This window comes from Populus trichocarpa, chromosome 19, assembly GCF_000002775.5.
Source record: "Populus trichocarpa isolate Nisqually-1 chromosome 19, P.trichocarpa_v4.1, whole genome shotgun sequence".
Classification (NCBI taxonomy): domain Eukaryota; kingdom Viridiplantae; phylum Streptophyta; class Magnoliopsida; order Malpighiales; family Salicaceae; genus Populus; species Populus trichocarpa.
In genome coordinates, this window is record NC_037303.2 from 5,174,540 (window position 1) to 5,191,947 (window position 17,408).

Below are 17,408 nucleotides of genomic sequence, written 5' to 3' on the forward strand. Positions count from 1 at the left end.
CTCTAATTAGGTTAAAAAAAAGAAAAGGAAAGGTAAAGAAATTAATGACTATTGGAAAACAATTATCCTCGCATAACAATTAGGAAAACAATTATTTATGACTTGGAAAGCAAGCCATAAATAATAAATAAAAACTAAAATTAAACAAGGAAAACAACAAGCATAATGCTTTGCTTTCCAATTTGCTTTTAACCTAATTGAAAATAAATCATAAAACAAAACAAAATTTTATATTATGGTAAGCACGGTCAAAAGAAAAAGCAACATAGATGAAAAAGGTAAAAATAAATAAATAAAATAAAAGGGTTAATTACACAGAGCCTTTTATAATTACCTATTTTTCAATAGCTTTTATTTTTTTAAAAGTAATATTTTATATTTGAGTCAACTTAAATTTTTAAATTGAATAAAAAAAATTACTCTTCTAAAGATACAAACAGATAAGAAAAAAAAACAAAGAAAGTTTGACTGTTGTAGTGATGACTATAATCTCCACTTCACTTTCCAATCCAAAATGTGCAACTTTTTTTTTAAAAAAATATTCTGCTTCTTTATTCAATGCATTTCTCCTCTAGATCTCGCTTCCTTGACTATTAATAAAAATTTTAACCTTTAATTCTTTACTTATTTATTCTTTTCTTTTATCAAAACCCTAAAAAACCCAAAACTTATTTTTCCCATTAATAACTTTAAGAATTACTTTATTGATTAATTACCAAGCCTATTGATGGAAAGATGAAGAAATCGAAAGAAGTTTCATTTGAGTTGTCATCAAGGCATTGATTTTTTTTTTCTTTCTTTATTTTACTGCTCTTGGATCTACATACATTGGTGTAATTAATGACCTTAAAATTGTTTAAAAGATCATATCATATGATCTGGACTTATGACCAACTAAAAGCTTCCTAGGTGAAAATTTCTCCACTTGAAAACCAATGAAGTGTTGGTCTAGCAGTTAAGACACTGTTATATCCTTGCAAGGATAAGAACACAAATTCGATCTCCATGAAGCGTACTTATTATTGGGAGGGGCAGCCACGAATCCCAAACGAGACTAGTCTCACCTTTTAAAAGGGTACAAGGATGTCCGGGTAAGAAAAAAAAAAAACTACTAAAATAGAGTGAAAGATGAAAATGTCTCATGGGTTTTCTTGTTTTTGTGATATTTCGAGAGTTCAATAATTTTGAACATTGCATTTTATTCAGTACAGTCTGTTTCAACTCCTCCGTTCATATAAGGTCATTGGAATATAATGGCTTGTAGCCTTGCTAGAGATTGAGAATAAACAGAAGAAGTTAGCCATGGTGGCTAGGGTTTTTTGCTAGGGTTTTTTTATTTTTTAATTCAATGATAAAATTGTAATATTTCATATAAAAATTATTTAGTTATTAAATAAAATATAATTGCAATCTTATAAATAATTTAATATTTTTTATTAAGTTTTTGTGGCGTGTTAGCATAGGGATATAACGTGTTATATATTAACTTTATCAATTTCAAGATATAATGTTTAATTTATGAAAGAACATGCATAAACAAACCAAAAATACAAACTATAAAATATTTAATGTAATTAATTAAAAAAAAAAAGCGAGTTAATTTATCACCCAACTAACAAAATAACAATCCCCCAACACAATTAAAAAAAAAAAAAGTTGAAAGTGACTAATCAAGAAATTATTGAAATTTCTCCCTCCAAAAAACCTCCCATGAATTGTTCGTGCAATTATATCGTATTTGGCTTTCCACCAAACACTCGAACTTCTTCTACACTGAAGGGTCTACTATATTTTAGATTTTTTATTTTTATTTGTTGTTCGTTTTTTTATTTTAAAAATAATTTTAAAAAATAATTTTTTTATTTTTTTATTTTAAGTTAATTTTTTAAATATATTAATATCAAAAATATTTTTTAAAAAATTATTTTAATATACTTTTAAAATAAATAAAATTTAAAAAGAATCTCGACCTAACTTCCAAATACCTCGTATTCTTTCAACTCAGAAAAGCAAAAGAGTGCAAGTTCCATTATTGTCCCCATGATTTGTTGACTGATCATGTCTTCCCTTTTCAGCCAATGGGGGGTCCTGCCACGTTATTTCCTATCGGGGACATGCTTGATTCCTTTCTATTGTGGGTCCAGCAACAGTATGCTTGGTTTCATTGTCCTTCATTAGCCACAAGAGCATTTGAGAAATTACGGTTTTTGTATTTCAAAACTATTTAAAAAAAATTAATTTTTTATTTTTTTTATTTTAAATTAATAATTTTTAGTGTTTTTGTATCATTTTGATATATTTATATCAAAAATTATTTTAATATATTTTTAAATAAAAATTATTTTAAAAAACAATCATGACCACATTCTAAGCACTAAAAATCTCTTATTTTTGCACCATCATGTCATAAAGGATGATATATCGTATATTTGATGGTATTCAAGTTTATTTATGGTGATGCTTAAAAATGTAATATCAATTGCTTTTTAAAATATGTTTTATTTGAAAATGTATTAAAATAATATTTTTTTTATTTAAAAAGAATATTTTTCACATTAACAAAACGATGCAAAAATATATAAAAAAATAAATTGTAGTAAAAAAAAAAAAAACATTTTTATAATCCAAAAACAAACGGATCTTATTGTGCCCCAAAAATGCAATGCTCTCGGGCATTCATCTTGCAGAAAGCTCCTGAAGAGTTTCGATGTGGTTTATGTGATTTCCCTTGGATTAGCTCTTTTGTCTAATTAAAAAGTCTTGCTAGAAGGCACAACGACTACCTCCACACAATCGAAAAACTCATTTGAGTTCCAAAACATGTGTGATGAAAGTTTGGCAGAGAAGATGCTGATGCACTTTCCAAAATTCGTCAAGGTGTCTCAGACACAATCTTCCTAAGAATCATGAATTCTTCATCGACGACAAAGCAAGTGTGGGGCACGTTACGAGATGAATTTCAAGGTTTATATCATTGTCTATCTCAAGAACAGAAGCGTCACCAAAGTTATACCAGAGATTAATTACCCCACTTGAAGCATGGTCAGGACAGATACCTTCAGTCAGACATCTAAAGGTATTTGGATGCCAACTCAAGAAGATACACCAACAACCGTTTCCCACAGATGATCAGGCATGGCGTGCGCCTCGTAGAAATTCCAACTTGTGCACACTGATGTTTGTGGTCTAATGAAAACCCCATCATTAATGGACAACAACAGATTTTTAATCTTGCTCATTGATGATTACTCAAGAATGACTTGGGCTATTTTTCGAAAGAAAGATCCGAGGAATTCCGGGCATTTTAGAAGTTTTAAAGGTCGGCGGAAACCCAGAGTGGTTGTCAGATTCAGGCTCTCCGCAGCAGCAGCAGCAGCAACACATAGTATGCTTCTTCCCAATGCATCAAATTTTATGAAGAAAAAAGAGTAGAATAGTGATGGAAATGGTGAGATCCATGATTAAAGAAGGTGTGCTAAATAAGTTTTGGGATATCTCAAGAACAGAAGGGTCGCCAAAGTTATCCCAGAGATTACCCCAAAGCTCAACACACAATAAGCTCAAAAATCAACTCTTCCAACGTATTTCAACCTTTTTTTAATCCCTCCCATGCTAACTTTCAACTGCTACAGTTAACAGCTGTGACAGGGATTTTGAAAGGGGCACGAGGGCATCATATGATCTTCACAGCCATCGCCAAAGGCCGACAAAGTACATACAACTTTCACCCAATGAAGCGTTTAGCATCATTTGCGAGCACGCGCATCCTAAATGAGTCTGTCCCTGTCAAATTTATAGTTGCTAGGCGTGACAGCCAATGCTCTGTTTTGGTCTTTTTCATAAACTGACATACAGAAACAGCTCTGAGATCCCCCACCATCAACGTCCTTGTGAATTAAGATTTTTTTTCTTCTTTCTTCTTTGGCTTGAGTTTTTGGGATACATGTACGAATTCTTATACATACAAGGTTGTGATATCAGCTGAGCTGTCGATGAACAAGAATCAAAAAGATTAACGGTTAGCATTTTACCTGGCTGGACTGAACTTGATCAGAATAATAACTTTCAAAGAGACATCTATTCTTATCTATTCGATGGATTTGATCTTTTCGTCCACATGAAAGAAATGCCACAACAATTTTCTTCTTTTTCATGTGACTGGCAAAGGAGCAAGCAGAGGAGGATATGTCAAGCACAGTCAAGGAAGTTGGAGTTTTAAAAAAGAGGAAGCTGGGTCCTTTGCGACAGCAGCACCACAGGCCATAACCAATAACTCTTGTAAAATGCGACACAAAAATTTCACCCTGCTCATTATGTCTCACACATCAATTATTACAAACACTGAAAAAAATATCCCAGCTTGCCTATCAAATTTATCCTACAACAGACTTCCATTTCAAAACAACTCTAGGATAGTTCAAATAAATAGATTTGGTGAAAGACAATGAAGATAACAAAGCCATAACTGGTAACAGGAAGAGAAAGCATTCTCTCTTGGTGAATTATCGTTGTGACTTGGAAACAAACAATGTTGCAAACTGCAAAATTACAAGGAAGCCATAGGCATAGAATACCCTTGGAACCAAAGAATATTGAAATAAGTATTGAATTGAATTGACACGCATGAACCAAACCATAGACGAATGCATTATGGGGACACTGCACAAATTGCTCTCATCCTTCATACCGAACCAGAAACTCCAAATTCTATATATCCTTTTCTCCAAATTTGGTGATTGGAGCAACATAGAAGTTAAATGCATGCAACAATACGTTTGATGAAGCAATTTCAGCTGACACTGAATTTCTGGCTCATACAGCAATTGGAGATTCCTGCAATTCACAAAATAAGGATATTTACGCTTCAACAAAAAGAAAACCAAGACAACAAGTAATTATATGTCATTGCCTCTTATTTCTTAGACTTTTTATTGACACCCTCTTTACAATCGGAAACTATTAATAGACCCTTCATATTACCACCTTCCATCCACTTTCTCTCAGGTAAAAACTCACCTTCATGTGCTCATTTACTTCTCCACTCATTCCCACCCCAATAATACAACCCTCCCTCCATTTTTCCTAATTATACGAAGACACTTTTCTCCTAAGGAATTGAAGGAAGTGACCTGTAGACAGAACACTTCAAGTGAAGAGAAAAGGGACCCAGAATGCCCAATGAAATCTATTAAGGTTTCTTAATTTTGCAGACCTTTCTCTTTTCTTTTTTGGTCTTCGATCAAAATCCCTCCTTTGCTTGAGATTTTAATAGAAAATATTAACACTCCCTCTTATTATTTTCAAACTCTAACATCACTCTCTCTTTTCTCTGTCTTCATCATATTCTTTTTGTTCTACTTTTTCTCTACTTTGCTCATTTTACTGATATATATATATGGTGGGTCATGTAAGAGGTGGTTAGTAGTAATTTTAATTACGTGTTTGGTGTTGTTAAACACTACTGATGAATTTTAATGGAGAAAGTAGATGAAAGCTACCAGAAACATTTACCAATAGTTTCACATGGTAGAGGGAGTCTCAATCTAAACCCAAATATAATAAGGGATCTCTATCCAAATAAACTATAATTCAAGAGATGGTTGAATGTATTACCATAAACAAGACTAAACAAATAGATTTGATATAAAAGAAAATTAACAAATTCACTCTCCTCATCTTAAGCCTCAATCAAAAACTAGTTGAGGGATGGGTACAGAGGTTTGCTTTCTCCATTCAGCACTGTTATGGGCTAAAATTCTTTTAGGTAGTTGTGATACTAAAGGTCAACCCCCTAACTTTACAACTCCGAACCCAAACTTCCAATTATAACATTTCTGAGAATACACCACCATATAACAATTTTCTCTCCCTCTCATTCCCTACCCAAACAAAGAAAATACTTCAACTTCCATTTTCCAATTATGAATCCAACCAGGGAGAGAGACTTCCCTTCCCTTGATTCCCCTGCCTCCATGAAATTCCCAAACGCACTAAAAATGCTTCTATTATCCTCCTCTATGATGCATTTGGGTGTCATTTTCTCGCTTTTATATTGGTGGTTCTTAATTTTGGGCTTTAGCCGGCCACCTCCTCTCCTCTCTCCCAATTCTTCAATTTGACGATTAACTTATCCTTGACAATGCCAGACTACAACTAACAGTAAAGCTTTTTGAAAACTTGTGTCACCCAAAATGACATGAATGGCTTCATGGCATTTTGACATCAGCATGAACGCTATGCAGGTTCTAAATTTTTAGTGACATTGAACTATGAAGATAATATATGTTATGATCATTATCTATAAATAAATATATATAGAACAGATTATTTTTAAAGTCCATCTAATATGCTAGCTCCGCGAGTAGAACCTACCTTAGCAGTCAAATTCGAAACAGCCAAATTGAACTTTTCTCTTGTTTTTGTACCAGCGACCTGCCCAGCCCTCGCCACCTTACTAAAGGCACCATTTAGCCAGGCTGTTCCAGCACTCACATACCTGTCCCGAATCAAAACAGAACTCTAATGTTTCAATTTTTTTCTTTCCCGGTGTTGATTCACTTCTTCAATTACATTATTAAAACCAAAATCAAATGTCAAGGATAAAATTGTAGTGAAAATAAACGAACATCAAATAATACTAATTGAGAAGCCAAAGCTTGTTTGGAGGAGAAAGAAAAGGCTGATATTGATGATACAAGGAGAAAGAAAAGGCTGATATTGATGATACAAAGGAAGGTAGAATGTAGATAGATTTCTTTTGGAGTCATCTAACCAATTTCAAAAAAGCACGAAAATATTGTGCATTTTTCTAATAGGGTTAGTTTCTACCTAGAGAAAGATCTCATCAAGGATTCAATACAACAAGAAAAGGGCATTCGAACAGATATAAATGTGTGCAATAAATATGCAAGATGCATCCTCAAAATAAAATTCCTAGAGATGATATGTGACAGTGTATACTATTGAAATGGGAAAGTAAAGGAACAATCATTGAAACCAAAAATAGATCACTGGCTTGCACAGACATGACAAAAATATCTATAGCAGTTGCCAGTTTACTACCCCAAGTATTCTGAATCACCAGAGAAACTCCTTCAAGCAAGTTAGCAAGCGACTGGGATTATTACTAAGGCTAGCATGACAAGACTCACAAAAAGGCTCTAACTTAGTAGAAAGTAGTTTATTCTAAAAAAAAAAAAAAAAACAACTATTTTGGAATTGAATTAATTCTCAAAATCACAGAATTATGCATTGTGTGATATAAAAAAATAAAATAAAATATAAAAGACATCACAATTCATTTTATAAGTCATGCCACCAAAGATGAAATCACTACTTCTAAACTTTCCACCACATCTTCCATGATGCAGTCAGCTTTAGAAACAGCAAAATCAGAATTGTTGAAGCACGTTTCTTCTAATATCCATTGTTTTGAAACAACAAGAAACAAGGAGCAAGGGAAACATGCCATGAGGGTGGAAAAATCAGAAAGAAAGACATCAACCAATCCATTCAAACAAAATGTTAGTGTCAACACATGAGAAGTAGAGAATATAATCTCAAGGAAGAGAGTCTACCTGCTCGATTTTACAGCTGATCCTGTGTCATTTAGCTTCCTTTCTGCTGCAAATATAGCTGCCATTGTTTTATCCGACACATGAAGCCTTTGGTCAACAGACTTCACTTTCTCATTAACTACTGAAATTCCAATCGTCAATTTCTCTGTTAGCCCAACTCTCCGGTCAAAAGAAGTTACCTTCTCAGATGCACTCGCACTCAATCGATGTTTCTCATCAAATGCCTTGGCCTTATTCATTGCATCTTGGCTAATAGCCGAACCTTTTGCTAGCACACTCGTGACTACTTCTTGTGCTCTGCTGACATAGACTCTTCCACTGCCTGAAGGGCTAGTTTTCCCCTGCTATGAGAGACAGGACAGCCTTAATTTACTCCAAATAAAGTTGAAAGCCAAATTTTTAAGGCCTAAATCACTAAACAAGAACCAACGGTATCTTATTTACTCCAAATCACCATAATTTTTTATAACCAAACAGGCCCATGGTAAGACAAAGACACTGGTCGCAAACCACCTATCACCCTAAAGCACATGTAAAATGGCTCCTGGCTACTAAAGACAAAAGAGGTAAGAATATTGGCGATCAAGATTCAACTCGCTCAATCATAAAGATAAGCAAGAAGCAACTAGGTATTTCCAGTATTTAATCAAATCCATTTGCAAATAAAAGACAACACCAATCACAAATATGATTGTTCCATAGCAGCAAAAGAAATTTTATTCATGAAAAGTCTCTCACGTCCACCATAAATAGATGGATATGTCTAAAAATATGTCAAGTAAGATTGTTGCTGATGATTTTGACTACCTCAACATTTGAGGGGAAGTTTTCCGAAGGAACTACAGAGACAGCATTTTCCACGTTCCTTACTTCCTGCATAAATTGCACATTTGCAATCAAGAACAGAAATATTTAGCAAAATCAGTTGAAAAGAGATTTGAGTAATGGGATAGTGGAAAAACCTGTAGCTCACGATTCAGTACATAATTTTCAGCAGGGGTTATAGTCACTATCCGGTCTACTAAAGTTGCTCCCTGCATCACAAACACACAACTCTTACTCTCTACAGCTTCACTATCATCGTGATTACTCATATGATCAATCAACAGATTGACTGGCACCCTCTGCTTTTCTCTATTTCTGCATACTCATTGGAGCCACTTTCCTTTCTAAGGGCATATCCTTCTTTTATTAAAACAGAGATGATAACATAAGACAGACTGGCACCCTCTACTTTTCAAGCAAAAGTCTTCGTCAAGGAAAAATCAAAACGAGAATCAATATACTTTCCATATTTAATACTATATTGAGAAAAAAATGTACATTCACATCAGAATGGGAAAGAGTTAAAGAAAAGCATTCCATTGCTTAAAGTTTAGAGAAAAAAGAAACCAGTTCTTCAAATTCAAATAAGTGCATCACATAACTCATCTGATTTCCCAATAGAAAACAACTCGGATATACAAGTAAATGAAAAGTAGTGAACCCACCGATAACAACAACGCAATTTCAAGTGCTTTAGGATCTTTGAATGTGACAAACGCAGTTTTTGATTGCCCATTTTCACTGCACCCAACAAAACCACAACTTCAATTCAGCAAACATAACAGACAAATAACTCAAGCTCCAATCTTTTTGTATCTCAACTACAAAACCCTGAAACTAGTTTAGCATAATAATTCCACTTTTTTCTTCTTTACAAAGAAGAAGAAAGAAAGTCTAAAGAAAACAAAGATAAAGAACCACTCAAGAAACACTAGGAGTTCAAGACCCAAGATGCAGTTTTGCATGTTTTTCCAGTTTCCAACTCCTTCTCAGCAACCAAACACAAAAAGAAAAACATAAAAAAAGTACCGCTGGATGTGAATGTGTTCGATTTCGCCAGAGAAGGAGAAGAACTCGTGAACCTCTCTCTCACTTGCTAGATCTGATACATTCCTCACTTCTACTGTTCTTGTCTACATAAAGAAGAAATCATTATCTAAGATAAATAAAATAAATCAGAATAGAAGGTTACAAGATTAGAGTTATTTTTCTTTCTTACTGATTCATCAAACTTCCAACTCAAAACTACCCTACCTGCATTGCTGTAACAAGCATCTTTCTCTTCCGTTTATTTGTATTTCAGAGATGGAGGAAGAGGGAGGGAGGGAGGGCTTTAATAACTATAAAGAAGCAAGACACCTGACTGACAGGTTACAGTTAATGAAGAAGAATGTAAGCAGAGAGAGAGAGGATGCGGTGGTTTTATTATTTATTAGCCTTTCGTTGTGCTAATATTTACGTCTCCTGAAATTGCTCATTAATTTCTTTCTTTATCTGACAATTTTATTACCCATTTCAAGTCGAGGAACAGTTTAATTGATGCTTCGTCTTATCTTTCAGTGCTTGCTGGCGGTTATGATAAATGTCTGATTTAATGTTTGTTACAGTAGCAGTTTTTTTTCTTTGTGGTTTTGAAAAAAGGTTTAGAATAAAATTGTATTATGTGATGGATAATTAAATATTTTTAAATTTATAATTAGAGAAAAATGTATACCTAAAAACAAATAAAATCCAATTTGGTATTACAAGGATTGTTTTGTAGAATTATTGAGTCCATTAACTCTTTTTTTTTTGTATTTTGTTATTTATTTTTTTTAGCATCTCATATAGTGCGGTATCTAATATTAAATATTTCTTTTAAATTTTTATATTTTAGTTGATATGTGTTTATTTAAGAGGTGCGCCACTCATAAAATACATGCTTTTCATGAGGTGGTGCACCTTGTAAACAAACAATTTCTTGAAAGAAGATGGTATTTCCATTATTAACAAAAAATCTAAAAGAGAAAAAAAAAAAAAAACATTGCGGCTACACATTCATACGCACTATGAATTTTAATTGTGTAGTTATGTTTTTGTCCTTGGGTTTTTTTATGGCTTAGTGGTTTTGAAATATTGTTTTTGGTTTTTACCTCTTCTTGCTTTTGGTTCTTTGCCATCAAATTTATTTATTTTTATCTTTTTGCCAAGTAAAAAGAGAGAAAAGAGACTATATAGAGGGATGAAAAGCCTGGTAAATCCTAAAGGGGCATAGAGAGAGAGAAAAAGAGAGGGATCAATGATTTATTATCTTTTTGTAAGGCTGGAAGAAAGGGGAGAAGAGGTATGCAGTCTTAATTAGAGTGGTCTTGGTGGAAGCCACTCATTTTCTTCTAGTTCTTCATCTAGTTTTTAGCTTCATGCTTTCAAATACCTTCACTGATTTTTCAGTTGTTTGGTTTGTTTTCAAGAAAAGTTAGTTGTTAAAGATTTTTTTATTTATTTCTCTTTTCTTTCCTTTCATGCTTTTTTTTTTATTTTTTTTATACAAGATAAGATAAAAAAAAAATGCGACTTATGAGGTATTGTGGAAGTGGAAGATGTAGAGGGAAGAAGAAGTTCAGACATGAGGATTAAGAAGTTAAAAGGTCTTTTTTTTCTTGTTTTTCCACTTTTTTCAATATAATTCAAAATCTTTAAGCATGTTAATTCAAACCATAGTATTACAGGGTTTTGGGTTGTTTGTTTATTAGCTTATATTGATGTTGGGTTTTGCTTATATACATATAGCGACAAGTATGTCCCCAAGGGACGTAGCGTGATGGCAAAGGGCTTAAGATCTCCACAGCAGGTCTCGAGTTCGAGTCAGGACGTGCATCTCTTGTAAGAACCTGGGACAGCCGAGGTTTTACTCGCTCACCTGGGCCCACAAAGTACGCTTTTCGAGAGGTAGGGTTTCCTCGAATCCAAAAAAAAAAATATAGCAACAAGTAGTTGTTTAAGCATTGAAAAAGAATGATCAAAGGTTTTGTATATAGGATTGATGCAAGCATTAATTAGGTCAGTTTTTTTATGGAGGTTTGCATTTAGGTCTATATGAAACCCTAGAAGTATGTTTTATAATTTGGCTTATAGGTCCTCCATTGTCCTACTTAAGATAATGTTCATAAGTTGGTGTTGTCTGTCTATTCTACTTTTATTAAATCTAAATTATTTTATGGCATCGAGGGAATAAGAGCTCTTTAAAAAAGGGTTGTCCCTGTGATATTGACAAACTTTACTTATTCATTCTCCCTAGTCGCATCTCTCTCACTTATTCATTAACTCACTTTACTTTTTTCTCATGTAAAGCTACACGAATGTTGTAAGTTCTCTTTCTCTTGTGGGTCTTTTCCTTCTCATTTTTTCTAAAAATCCTTTTCGTTTCATTTATTAGGTACCATGTTTTTTTATTTTTATAGGAGTCTCAAATTTTTATTTTTATGGGGTTTTTTGCTTTTTTTATTTTTTATGATTTTTTTTTGTTTTGTTATTGAGAAAATAGTTGAAAAGAAAAGGAAAAATTGTTAAGTTTTAAAAATTTTACATAATTTAATTCAAGAAAATATTACTAATTATAAAGGTATCAAACCACAATTGAGAGGACTATTTAAGTACACATAAGGACTTTCTTAGTAGGCATATATGATCTCATTGCCATCAATCTTAAACTCTTTGGTTATTGTATATAAATATACTTATTTAATTCTTCATGTAGAAAAGCAGTTTTAACATCAAGTTGTTTTAATTTCAAGCTCGTATAAGATTTAATGATAATAGAATTTCGATAAAGCAATCCCTAACTTTAAGGAAATATACTTCATTGAAGTCAACATCAACACATAATTATAGCCTTCTATAACCAACCAATCTTTGTATCTGGCATCTTTTAATTTAAAAAGACAATCATTTTTTTTTAAAATTCATTTAAAATTCATTGTTTTATTTCCTTTAAGAGGTTGAACAAGCTCTCAAGTTTGATTTTTTCTGTAAAGATTTCATCTCTTTATATGTGATAACCAACTATCTATTTAGGATCAACACTAGTAATTACATCCATATATAAAGAAGCCTCATCAATTTATACATATATATTATTTAATAGATAATGCAAAAGCAACTATATTAGTATCATAAGACTAAGCAAAATTAGTATACATTGTTATTTTCTTTGGTAATACCATACAGTACCTTACCCCCTGTCATCAACTTGAATATCTTATACCTTTTTAGGAATATGTATTTGATCTGAATTATAGTGATCATAAATAATATTTTGCAAAAGGATAATAATCAATATAATTCATAACCACTAATTTCCTTGAATTGAATATTTCTATCTTATTAAAGGTAACTTCTGTAATAATAATAAATATTATTCCTCCAGGATAAAAAAAAAAAACTAAAGTTTGTATCCATTCACTCCATATATTTAGCCTAAGAAAAAAAATTATGCTCTTGGTTGCATTTTCCACCATATATATAATAAAAAAAACAAGTAGAACATATAAGAAATCTCAAATTAGAATAATCAGCAAGGCTATTAGACCTTAACTTTTCATGATTTTCAAACTCCAAAGCTGATGTAGAAGATTGATGAACCAAATAACAAGTTGTAGAAACAATTTTTGTCTAAAAATCCTTAGACAACCAACATTCAATAACATACTTCTTGCTCTTTTTAATAAAGTTATATTCATCATTATATCTACTTTATTTAAAATAAAAAAAATTAAATTTTAATGAAAAACAGGTTGCACTGCAACCCTAATCAGGATTTTGATTCATAAAATAAATCACTCTAATTATTTTATCGTTTACAATTTGCATTATTTTTATTTTTTTTATCTTGAATAAATGACACACTGTCCTTGAGCATCCTTCTTTCTTTCCACTCAAATTCAAATTCTAGACTTTTCTTCCTAAAATTGTTGATAAACCCTAAGTTAATTCATTGATCTACAAATTCTGTTTCTGTTGGGATTTGAATAGAATCATTTCATATTATTGAAAGTTTTACAACTTTCACCACCAGATTGAAAACCAAAATTTAAAAATAATCAACTCACTTGATCACAACAGTACAACTTTCAAACAAGAAAAAGAGAAGTCATTTCAGAGCTTATTTGAAAACATGGTGGCTGTATTTCTAAAAAATTTAAATTTTTTTATTTTAAATTTATATTTAAATTTTTTTGAATTATTTTGATATACTATTAAAAATAAATTTTGAAAATAAAAAAAAAAAAAAAACTTTAAAAATCAATCGTTTCCCCCATTTCGTTCCAAACACGCTATTTAAATTCTTTCGGTGGCCATTGGTCAATTATGCAAGGAGACATGTAACTTTACCAGCATTGGACTTTGAGTGCTTAACGGGACATTAGTTGGACTTTTTGTCCCCTCCTTTGCTTTGGTAAAACTGAACCAGACTGTACCATCTCTCATGATCCTTCATGTGTAGAAATAATACATGCTTTCTAGCGTGTATAGGAGTGAAATTATCATTAGTTTTTAAAATATTTTTTATTTATAAATATATTTAAATAATATTTTTTTAAAAAAATTATTTTTAATATCAATATATTAAAATAATCTGAAAATATCAAAAAAATATTAATTTAAAAAAAATTCAAATTTTTTCAAAAACTCTTTTAAAACGTAAAAATAATCTAAAGGAGCAGTTTAACTGGACATATATCATAAATTTGCTTTTTAAAAATTATGAATTTGAGTATTATAAATTTTAGAACTACTAAAATTTTATCTTATTATTAATTTTAAAATTTTAAGAATTAATTAACATCCGCGTAAACTAACTCAACAATACTAGCTACCTAAAAAATAATACATGCTTTTTATTTTTCCACACTTCACGTAAGACTTTGGGGGTGCCAATTTATGGGTACAATAGGAGTATATATTTCAACATCAACAAGACCATACCAAGATCCTCTTCAAAAACAAAATCATCCCACATGGAGGGACAAGTAATTTAATCAACATCATAAGAATTCCACATGTTTCCTCTAAGAATAAGGTTGCCTAAATTTAGCACTTATAGAGGAGCTTCACCCATAATATATAGTTTATCGAAGCTAATGAATTAGTCCTCCTAGTATTAAAAACTATATATATTCAATTATTGTGTTTTTGAATCCGCTTATAGCTTGATCATGAATTAATAGAAAAATATAAAAAAAAGAACATCATGCAAGAAGATTAATGAGAAAAGAAGACATTTTGTGGAGCAAAATATCACTAAATTAAGTATGATCATTATTGATTAAAGGACTAATTGATTAGTTTTTAAGACTACATGGACTATTTAGGAATGTGATTGCAGTTGTTTTTTAAATTGTTTTTCATGCCGAAATGTATCAAAATGATGTTTTTTTATTTTTTTAAAATTATTTTTGACATCACCGCATCTATACATACCAAAAAATTAATTTTTAACAAAAACAAAATTTAAAATTTTAGCTCTCTTAAATGTTTTCCAAACCTGGAGGGGCATATTTATGATTTAATTTGAAAAGAAAATGATATAATTTCAAGATTCAAACGTTGCTAGCAAGACTGCTGGAAACCTTATGATGAACATTATTCATGGCTCATGATATGATGGGAATGGACCGAAGAAGCACAGAAGGGAGGGTTAAACGAGGAAGATCAGTTTTCTGTCTTAAATAGTCAAAACGCATCTAACACCAGCGTGGAGCTCACATGTGAGGCAATGATTTTTCTTTAGTCAATCTACTTCTTTTTAGATTTTAAATCTCTCTAAAAAAACAAAACTAAAATTAATTTATTATTAAAGAAAGCCTAATCAGTAATTAGCGCACGCAGCAGAGAGGTAGCATGCAATGATTGCTAACAAGCAACCGCATGCAAAAGGGTATCTTTAATTTTTCATATGAACGACCACAAAAATTAACTTTTCAGTGAGGATCCAAGCCCCATTATATATTATAATTAGGCATTATTTAGGGGCATTTAAAATTACACTTGTTTTTTAAAAATTATTTTTTAATATTTTTAAATCGTTTTGATGTATTGATATTAAAAATAAATTTTTAAAAATAAAAAAAAAATATTATTTCAATGCATTTTCAAGCAAAATACATTTTGAAAAACAACTATTATCACATTTTTAATAATGAAAAAAGTACAAAGGAGTCTTGGTCTTATTCATTTTTTTTGGTGAGGAACAATCCATCAAAATTTTAATCAGTCATATTAAACCTAACCCAACTACAAAATGAACCCCAAATAGATGTATACTGCCACAAGACACATTTTGGGCCACCTGATTTTCAGCCATTAGACTCATTGATTGGAAAATAAATTCTTAATTTAATAATAATAAAAACTCCACAAGGAAAAATCGAACAACCCAAAGCTTCATCATAACCAAAATTATATTGGGTTTCTTGAAACACATACAAGTAGCAGAAACAATAAATATAAAGTTTTATAGGAGTTCTAAGGATCTCATTAGACATATCTAGAGTTGTTTCGGATTTATACGAAGATTAGCTAAAGATTAGATGTTCTTTTCGGCTTTAAGCATTTGCTTCGAAACTGAGTTATCGCAAACCATAAGTTGTCTAAGTAGACGGTCTCTAACAATAATCCACAAAAACCACCAGTGAGAAATCTCCTAAACCTTTTTAAGAGAGAGGGATTGTTATATCTTAGAGTGTTAGCTCTTTTCTTTTGTATTTTAGATGTTTACATATTGTACTTTTTTCACTATTCTCTTCCTTTTAGGAAATCAGGTGTTGGACCAGACCACAAGCCCGAGCTCAAACAATACCCAATATTGGGCCCAAGTCACGACACCTAATTTCATTGAAAAAATATTGATAAATCTTGATCCATCAGAATGGAAAAAAATACATAATATGAAATGCTTTGAAAACAGTACATAGAAAGCTCTAGTGATTAAGAACGAACATCAAAAAGTTGCTAAAGGAGACCATTGCACACTTATAGTCCACTAGAAAATATATGACAAACTTAGCTATAAAAATCATAACTCACATGGAAAACATATACCCCTTGCACATCAGCCTCATCTCAAATATATAGAAAATTTTTATTTTCACTATATGTCTCACACTTCACTTCTATGGATTTTATTCAAATAAGCACACATATGCCTTTTACATGCTCTTTTAAGTTTTTTCAAAGAAAAATGAAATCAAAATCACCATTTTTTAAAAATATATGGACTATGTCACATGTAACAAAACATCATAATAGTTTAGTTGACTACTTATGGAATTTAATCATGGTTTATAATTACTTTCATTTGATTTTCTAACTCGAAGATTAAACTATCTAAAAAATTAAATAATGTTCGTTTTAAAAAAAATATGTTAGAAAAAAAACTAGCTAAATGATGGAACAACATATTTTATACATGTTTTTTTGCCTAAAATCCATGTTCAAAACAAGGAACCAAAGGCAGAGTGATAATGCAACACCTTTTGGGCTTAGCCAAATGCTGAGCTTAATCATATATAGGTCTGACAAGTTGCTAGACCCATCACTCTCGGGCTCACCTAATAGCTGAGCCCAAGTATAAGTGGCTTTGGCAATCTTATCAGGCTTTATATTGGACCACGAGATTTTGACGAGTCAAAGATATTTTTTTCTAATAAGTCAAAGATATTTTCCCTCTTTGGAATATAAGAAATGTTTTAATACTATCAGGAAAAGAGGATTTTTTAGTCAACCCTCCACTAAAAGGTAAGAAAGATTAGCTATAAAGACCCATTGGATCTTTAAAAGCAATAGGTTCTCAATTTTCATTATTGACTGCATATTTATTTTAAGATTCTCTCTTTAAAATATCATTTTTTTTGTCTAAAAAAAAGATACTTACTTAAGCATTAGAGAGTCCCTATATTCATAAAAATGATCTTTTACAAGTATAAGACACCATCCACCAGCCACTTTGACTAGGGATAATGAATCAAA

The 17,408-nt window shown here is 31.4% G+C and overlaps 1 protein-coding gene across 4 annotated transcripts; it reads right to left on the reverse strand.

Annotated features, from left to right (window-relative positions):
- Positions 1-4,284: 4,284 nt before the first annotated feature.
- Positions 4,285-9,838, reverse strand: LOC7491050 (binding partner of ACD11 1). 4 transcript variants are annotated; one of them, XM_024591028.2, is made up of 8 exons: positions 9,657-9,836; positions 9,432-9,535; positions 9,068-9,143; positions 8,540-8,611; positions 8,385-8,450; positions 7,578-7,921; positions 6,373-6,496; positions 4,285-4,833 (listed from the first exon to the last, which is right to left on the reverse strand). In XM_024591028.2, the coding sequence occupies exons 1-8, from the start codon at positions 9,675-9,677 to the stop codon at positions 4,813-4,815; spliced, it is 828 nt and encodes a 275-aa protein (XP_024446796.1). In that variant the 5' UTR covers positions 9,678-9,836; the 3' UTR covers positions 4,285-4,812. The 4 variants fall into 4 exon arrangements, with proteins under 4 accessions (XP_024446796.1, XP_052305245.1, XP_024446794.1 ...); XM_052449285.1 differs by having other exon boundaries at positions 7,578-7,918; positions 9,657-9,829; XM_024591026.2 differs by lacking the exon at positions 6,373-6,496 and having other exon boundaries at positions 9,657-9,838.
- Between the last annotated feature and the right edge of the window lie 7,570 nt (positions 9,839-17,408).